At 39.7% G+C, this 8,445-nt stretch overlaps 1 protein-coding gene across 1 annotated transcript in view; it reads left to right on the top strand.

Moving 5' to 3' along the window:
- The first annotated feature begins 857 nt into the window (after positions 1 to 857).
- The window catches only part of ZFYVE16 (zinc finger, FYVE domain containing 16), a 22,794-nt gene continuing 15,206 nt past the window's right edge, over positions 858 to 8,445 (top strand). The window contains exons 1-5 of the mRNA XM_010284157.1: positions 858 to 927; positions 1,115 to 3,270; positions 6,388 to 6,484; positions 7,351 to 7,527; positions 8,363 to 8,445. The exon at positions 8,363 to 8,445 is cut by the window's right edge and continues 87 nt beyond it. Of these exons, the coding sequence (XP_010282459.1) occupies positions 858 to 927; positions 1,115 to 3,270; positions 6,388 to 6,484; positions 7,351 to 7,527; positions 8,363 to 8,445 (2,583 nt within the window). The remainder of the gene's footprint in view (positions 928 to 1,114; positions 3,271 to 6,387; positions 6,485 to 7,350; positions 7,528 to 8,362) is intronic.

Genomic DNA, 8,445 nt, shown 5'->3' with positions numbered 1-8,445 from the left:
TCAGATGCATTTGGTTTTAATAAGGCAGCCTCAATTTCCTGATTTAAGGTGAATTTTGGAGCATGTTGTGAATAGTGTACTGAGTATACTGTGGAGCGTATTCAGAGTACATAGAGCCTGACAGTCTGCAGCCCTGTTTGTACTTAACATTTTCTTTATGAGGAGAGAGAAAAAAAGTTTTATTAAAATGACAAAAATATTTCATTGAAGTTGTCATCTTGTCATGGTTTCAGCTGGGATAGAGTTAATCTTCTTCCTGGCACAGTGCTGTGTTTTGAATTTGGGATTAAAATAATGCTGACAACACACTGTTTTCAGCTGTTGCTGAGCAGTGAAGGACTGCCCAGCTTCTCAAGCTGCCCTGCCAGTGAGTGAGGGAGGGAGCACAGCCAGGACAGCTGACCCAGGCTGGCCAAAGGGATATTCCAGACCATACAACATCATGCTCAGTATATAAACTGGGGGAAGAAGGAGGATGGGTGGGACGTTCAGAGTGATGGTGTTTTGTGTTCCTAAGAGGAGCCCTGCTTTCCTGGAGGTAGCTGAACGCCTGCGTGCTGATAGGAAGTGATGAATGAATTCCTTGTTTTGCTTTGCTTGTGTGTGTGGCTTTTGCTTTCGCTATTCAACTGTTTCAACCCACAAATTTTCTTACTCATACTCCTCTGATTCCGTCTCCCATCCCACTGCAGGGGAGTGAGTGAGCGGTTGTGTGGTGCTTAGTTGCTGGCAGGTGTTAAACCACAACACTCCTAATAACACTTGGACTTTGTAAGCAGCAAAACACAGTGAATAAGAAGCCGTATTTTTCTTTTTAGGTTTAAGAAGGCTAAAGCCTTACTGGAACTGTAACTAGAATGGACAGTTACTTTAAAGCTGCAGTCTGTGACTTGGACAAACTACTTGATGAATTTGAACAGAATACAGGTTAGTTCCTGCACTGCCTTGTTCTCTAGTGTAATAATATTGGTCAGATGACTTACTGTGGAATTTGAAAGAAACGTATGCTAAATAAAAGCTTGTATTGATGAATAGATGGGATTTAGAGGGAGCGCACTATGGAAAGAGAGGAATTCTATAAACTTTGCTTTTCATCTCTTTTTCCTTAAAATAGATGAATATGACTGCTACAGAACACCTCAAAATCCATATGAGTCAAAACACGATTCACTTTCTGCGGTTCTGGGTTGCTTACAACATGTATACCCAACACCAAAACTGCAAGAGGATGCAAACAATTGTGCTTCATCAGAAGCAATCTCTCTAGCTAGCCACACTGCAACAAGTGGAGCGCTTCTGAGTTACTCACCACAAAATGAGAAGAGCATTGCTGGACCTGATCTTTTGTCCACTGTGGACAGTAATTCCTTAAATGAAATTCAGTCTTCAAACCTGGGAAGGTGTAGTATACCTGTGTGTGATCTTGTTAACGACACGGGTAACTTAATCCATTCAGTGGCTACTCATGAAGATGCTCAAAAGTTGCAGACAGATGACTTCTGGTACAGTGAAGGTTTGATTGGCTTTGGCATATCTTGCATACCTGTTCCTACTTGTGTGTCAGCAGCTGGTTGCAGTGGTGTTTCAAGCACAAAACAGAGTGATGGGAAATCAATGCTACAAGATTCAGGACATGTTAAAGCAGAGGAGCTTAATTTAGCTTTAAAATCAGACAGTTATGCTACAACAAAGATCTCGGATCCATGTGATGATCACCAGAGGGCAGAATCTGTAAAGTGCAATGAAGTATTTGATCAGCTTGAACAAACTGCTCACCTTAATACTGCATGTGTCCCTGTAATGTCACAGAATTCAAACGCCTATGGTCCCAAAGATGAGAAAGTATACGAGAAATTGCCATGTGAACCACAAAATGAAAGTGCATGCTCTGCAGTAAACAAAGAGATGCATGGAAGAAATGCCATAGAAAAGATAGACTCAAAGGATGAGAGTCATGTAGAATCCATGCCTTCAGATCTGTCAAAGAGGCCTCAGCTGCACAAAAACCATGCAGCATTACCTGGAAATTGTGTTTTACCAGGCTCCTCATGTCAAATAGGAGCTAAAGTAGAATTGGAAAAGAAAATCACAGAAGAGAATGTAGGTAGTGAAGAACTTAATAGCAATGAAATACTAAACAGTGTTTCCACTTCCTGTATTTCAGTTGAGGATGTCCAGACCTCACTGTCATGTCTTCCACTTCCTGTATCTATGTGTGGTTCATTAGTTGTAACAGAAGAAAAAGTTAATCCTCTACCTCAAAATGAAATGGCAGAGGTTATTAGTGATATTGTAACTGTTCATGCTGGAAAGTCCAAAACTGATCTCTCTGGTAGGGAACCCTGTGAAAACACTGACTTGCATGAACAGGAAGGATATATAGCTAAAATCAATGAAAGTATTGTGGAAGAAAGTACAGATGGAGAGAAGTATGATACTGAGAATGTAATTGAGGACAGTGATTGTCAGCAAATCAAAGCTTTTACTTCTGCTTTTCTAGAATACAAAGTTGAACCATATGGTGTTGGTATAGACTCTTACTACAATGAAAGTATGAGCCCAGTTATGGCTGACTTCACCGTTGAGGAGAATGTTATTGAAAGTCATACTCTAATAACCGATGCTGAGCTTGATGATTTCTTGTATGGACAAAGTCTTCAGTCCAATGTGTTGAAGTCTTCAGACAATGATAGGAATTTAACAGAAGCTGATGCAGATGAAGGGGATTTAACAAATGTGAACAACCTGGATCTCACAGAGGTCACTGAAGAACATATGCAAGCAAAACTGGAGGAGAGAACTAGCATTAATAGTGATGTTAAAGTATCTCTTCCTGACAATGAATCAGAATCTGCAACAGACATGACTGAGAGTGGTAGTGAAGCACTAGTTTCTAATGTTTGTACTGAAGGTGCAAGACCAAAGCAATTCCTTGGCCTTTCCCAAGGAGCTGTTGGTCAGAGACGACTGAGTAGAACAGATGTACTTGAGACACAAAACCAGGAAGCAAGTACTGTTACTCCAGAAGCTCCCCTCTCAGGCACCAGCGTAAATGTTGGTAAAAATTCTGAACCTCCACACTGTGGAGAAAGCAGCTCTGAAGCTGGAGGAGATAAAACATCTGAAAATGTAGAATCACTTAAGATACCTGCAGCTCTCTCATGGAAACAACCGTTGTGGGTTCCTGATTCAGAGGCACCCAACTGCATGAACTGCCAAGTAAAGTTCACATTTACAAAAAGACGACACCACTGTCGTGCGTGCGGAAAGGTAAGTTATTGGAGAGGGGTCCTGTGTTACTGAAAGCAAGTCAATTCTGATCTATGGATAACAAAAATACAGAAGAAGAAGAATACTGACAAATTTTTCTAGGCTTAAAGTTTTGGGGGTTTTTTAATTGTTTTTCTTTCATAGAAAGTTAGACTGTTGGAAAAGGCTGATATCAAGAAAATGTATGACCTTTTTTGTGAAAATAATTACAAGTACAGAGAATGTTCTTATTTTCTCTTCCATTGCTGGCTAGACTGATGTGTTTTGCATAGAAGAAGGAAGATGAGACTTCATAGTAGTCATAGTGAATCAGCTTTTTATTTGGCTTTTAAGTATTTAAGCTTAAAAAAATTGAGGTGGTGATCATGATAGTAATTCAGGTACGTGGTTATACTAGCTGTAAAACACTGTCCATGAATCTGGAAGGATTGCATTCTTTCAGGAGCTGTAACAGCAGTACCAATGTAATGGTACTGGAGTTGTGAGGTAATGGAGTTGTGAATTCTAGCTTCTGTGCTGGAGGGAAGTGTGGAGTTAGAGGTTCCTGCTTTCTCTCCTGTCTGCAGCACTTGTGAGGTGAAACAACTTTGCTGTTTGTTTAGACATTTGACTCTTGTTGTGGCACACTTCCTAGCTCAACCAGAATCAATTTCTCTGCTCAGCAGCCTCATCTTCATCTCCTTTCCCCTGTTACATAGCCTGTCGCTTAGTTTGTCTTCACCTCATGTCTCCTCTGCATTAGGATTAAGCTGCCTCCTCTGTTGTGGGGCCCAGTGGCACCAAGTGTAAGAGGAGAATAGCAATTGCAAAGGATTGTACTGCTTAGCATTTGAAGCCCTAAAGTGGATTGTAACTGATTAGCAATTAATCTTCATCAGTTACATTCTTAACATCTTTACGGAGCATGTGCATTTTCAATTGAGGTAAATTACCTGTGACACTAATGCAGAAGCAATTGGAATAGTTTCTTTTTGAGCCCGTATTGCACCAATCAAGCATTACTGATTTTACAGTGACCTTTCCTACTTAAAGGAGTTCACTTGCAATAACCTATTTTTTTCTAATTTTTTTGAAAACTTGCGCATTACCCTTGAAAGAATATAAGGGAAAAGTGAGAAAAGCACCACATGTTTATGGGAACTCTTGCAGAAAACAGCTGTACTAGAGACATAATTATTTGAATGGGATTGTGCAGGTGCAGTTCAGGCTAAGGAGATGCACTTTTTTCCCCATCTCCGCTTAAAAATAGACAGGATGTATCTCCTGTTGGAGTAAAAGACCACATGCTGTTCTTTCAAGGCAGTCTTTAGAAAGCTTTTAAAATGCTTTGCTGAAGGGAACTACTAACATGAAGGAAACTATGCTTATTCTTTTTGACAGAGTTGGGGAGCCTACTTAACCAACACAGTTCCTGAGCCAGTGTTTGTAAATAGCTTGGGAATCAGCGAGCTCTGGCTTAGATAGTTGTCCATGAGGTAGAAGAGGGAGCTTGGAATTCTGTGACAAATTGGTAATGCTTATTATGGAGAGACTTGCACAGTGCTGCAAGATCAGTGGATAAGGAATGACTATTTGTTCATAGGAGACTATATTGTTTTAAACGTTACTGGAATCCTAATGGGAGATTGCAACAGTTATCTTAATAATAAATAATCAATACTAAAGTAGTAAAGCAAATCTGACCCAATTCTGGGGTTCAGTCCTTCTTCCTATCACTGTTTAATGTAAAATAGTTATGGGATTAACAGAAGTAGGAGTGAATTTGGGAATAGGTGGTGCAACCTGGAATTCTTTCCATCACTCCAGGTAAGAATTGTAACATAGTATCACTTGTGTCCTCCTTGCTCCTGCTGTTTGCTGTGTACATATTGTGGTTTCTTGGGGTTTTTTTCTGAAGGTTTCTTCATGTGAGATTAAGATACAGGCTTGAGTATTAGGCTGCGGAGGGTTTAGAATCAAACAAGTGTACTTCATGGAAGAGTTTTCTAATAGCCGTGCAATTGTATACCAGCTGCTTCCAGCTGTGATTTTATTAAAAGATGCACTTTTGTGGGCACCCTGCCTTATGTGATTAGATCTGCTCACAACAAGAAGTTTTAGATGCTGGTCTGTTTCATGGCTGAATCTGAGAGAATATTGGCAAAAGTTGAGTGCTTTGCTGTGTAATGTGAGTGTTCCTGGCCATGTGTGGAAGATTGGTTTGTAAGACATCTAAGGATTGCTTTGGTCCAACAGAAGTACCTGACAAATTTCAAAAGCTCATGGTATGGAAAGGTTGCAGTGCAGTTCCAGGGAACAGGATAGGAAGAATGCTTGATCACAAGCAGGCTTGTGAGACTGTGTAGTTGTTGTGGAGCTTTTGAGATTCTTAATCCTAGCATCATAGCATGGTTTGGTTTGGAAGGGACCTTTAAAGGTCATCTGGTCCAACACCCCTGCAAAGAGCAGGGACATCTTCAACTAGATCAGGTTGCTCAGAGCCCCGTCCAACCTGACCTGGAATGTTCCCGGGGACAGGATATCTGCCACCTCTCTGGGCAACCTGTGCCCGTGTTTCACCACCCTCCTGGTGAAAAATTGCTTCCTTAGATCTAGTCTAAATCTACCCTCTTTTAGATTAATGATTAATATCGTTACCCCTTGTCCTGTCACTACAGGCCCTGGTAGAAAGTGTCTTGCCATCTTTCTTACAAGACACTCTTATCATATCTTGTATATTTTATACATTGAAAGGCCTCAGTAATGTCTCTGGAGCCTTCTCTTCTCCAGGCTGAGTAACGCCAGCTCTCTCAGCCTGTCCTCAGTCCCTCTGTCCTTTTTTGTGGCCCTCCTCTGGACCCGCTCCAACAGGTCCATGTCTTCCTTGTGCTGGGGGCCCCAGAGCTGGATGCAGTAAAAGCCGTTTTAGTCAGGTACTTTCCCTTCTCCACAAACAGGAATGTATTGTCAGTTGCATATGCTAAAGCTCCTTTTCTCCTTCCCTACTTCCAAAAATGTGTACGCATGCTTTATATAATGTAATCTGTTTTAGTAAAAGGAGTAAATAATAATAGGAATTAATCCAGGAAATACTGGGATTTTGTCTATAATATTTAACTCAGTCTTTTTCTAATTCAGGTTTTTTGTGGTGGCTGTTGCAAGCGAAAATGCAAACTACAATACATGGAGAAGGAAGCAAGAGTCTGTACTGGCTGTTACGATGATATTAATAGAGGTAAACATTTTTTTTTTAGTAATTCTAGTAATCATTAAAGAAGAATAGGTACAGCTAGCATCTCTTTAACCTTTGTTCTTTTTGGGGAGATTCATTACTTTAGTTGGCGTATGTTTTCCTATTTCTGAGATGGAGGGTAGAAGAGAATAATTGTACTTCTCACTTGGATTTCAGTTCTTATTTTAAACTTTGAGTAGCAAGCTGGTTGTTTTTATATAAAAAAAGAAAAAAGTAGGTTTGAACTCCATAGAACTAAATACATACTGTTGGGTCATCGGTGGCAGAGGTCTAGCAAAAGTGATCCTCCCTCCACAGTAGCCTTCTGTGTGTTTAAAGGCCATACCCCTGCTTGTTCTCACATATTATTCGTGTGTTTTGTGTACCTGTCTGTCCTGATATTTTTACAAGCCACTTATCTTATGATTCAATTACTGTAGTACTGCTAACCTTTTCTTAACTGGGAGCTAAGGACGGATGCTTATGGAAACATCAGGGGAAAAAAAAATAGGTCCTGATTATTAATATTTGAATAACAAGTTGAAAACGTACCAGATTTTTAATAATAAAAAATGTGATATATGTATTTGCACCAAGATGCAGAGATCATATGGTTCAATGTAGCCACTGCAACAGTAGCAAGATGTACAAGGAGATCTGTTTCTATGTTAGGAACAAATTAGGCAAATGTGCAGGTAGAAGATCAAGAAATCGTAAGTTTTCTTCTGTACAATAGCTTGAGTGTTCATTTTTCTGAACTAGCTCACAAACTGTTCACTGCCCTTGCAAAAAAACCACCCATGCTACTGCACTGCAAATGAAATTTAATCAATTGTGAAATCTTAAAAAAAACTACATTTTTTTTTTAGCACAGGCATTTGAAAGGATGATGAGTCCAACTGGTCCTGTCCCAAATTCCAGTATCTCCTCTGAGTGTTTTTCTGGTGTTCCACCTTTGGAGGAAGCCCAGATAGCTGGTGGTGCTAGCTCTCCTTCATCTTCTGCTTTGTTACCTATATCAGTACTTAAACAACCTGGTATTGAAGGTATGCTTGAAGGTATGCTAAAGATAGTACAATATATCTAAGACTTTCAGGATCTCTTTGGAAAGAGTTGTTTAACACGTCATGGATACGTACTTGGTGTAGTGATTTTTTTTTTTTTTGGTGGGAAATGGATACTCTGAACTGGGTCACTGGAAAGTTGTTTGTTTTTTTTTTTATTCCCAGCCTTGATGCCATGTATGAGCTTGACCAAGTCTGTCTTAAGTATCCACTTACAAAATATGGGTGTCACTTTTTCATTGTCCTCTTTGTTTATAATTTTTTTGTATAGATATTATTTTAATCATTTTTGTATAGCTTAGGAGATCTGTGGCTTGTGCTATGACTGCCAGTCTTTCAGTAAAAACAAAAAGTGGTTGTTTAGGGAAGAGTTTCTAAAGAGCAGCAGGGGTTCATTCTCTGTGTAAATACGAATGATTAGTGTCTTTGTTCCACTTGAAGGTCAGACATTCAGTACAACGACAATGAATTTTTAAAGCAATAAACTAACTCTTTTAGAGTGTATTTCATTTTTCAGTTGTGATATGCACTTCATTCTTATCTTACTACAGAGGGATGATGGAGGAAGTAGCCTTCCTCCTATAGGAATTGATAGATTTAACTATAGCATGGCAGCTTCCTCTGCAAGTATGAGCTTTTTTTTTTAGCATGTATTTTCCTTACTGGAGACTGGCTGATGACAGACTGTCTACCTGTGCTTGGTTCCAGTAAACAGATTCTCTACATATATGAGGGGAGGAGGGGCTTAATTTTTATCCCTTTCAGCTATTAGAACAGTACCATATGAAGTCATTGTTGTTTTCTTAACCTGTCCTAGGGCTGTGCCCCAAAGAACAGAGGAGAGTTTGGTTTGCAGATGGTATTTTGCCAAATGGTGAAGTGGCAGATACAAGAAAACTT

The sequence above is a fragment of the Phaethon lepturus genome, unplaced genomic scaffold, assembly GCF_000687285.1.
Source record: "Phaethon lepturus isolate BGI_N335 unplaced genomic scaffold, ASM68728v1 scaffold23653, whole genome shotgun sequence".
Lineage (NCBI taxonomy): Eukaryota > Metazoa > Chordata > Aves > Phaethontiformes > Phaethontidae > Phaethon > Phaethon lepturus.
Note: the sequence above shows the minus strand (reverse complement) of the source record. Positions and strands in the feature narration are given on the sequence as shown.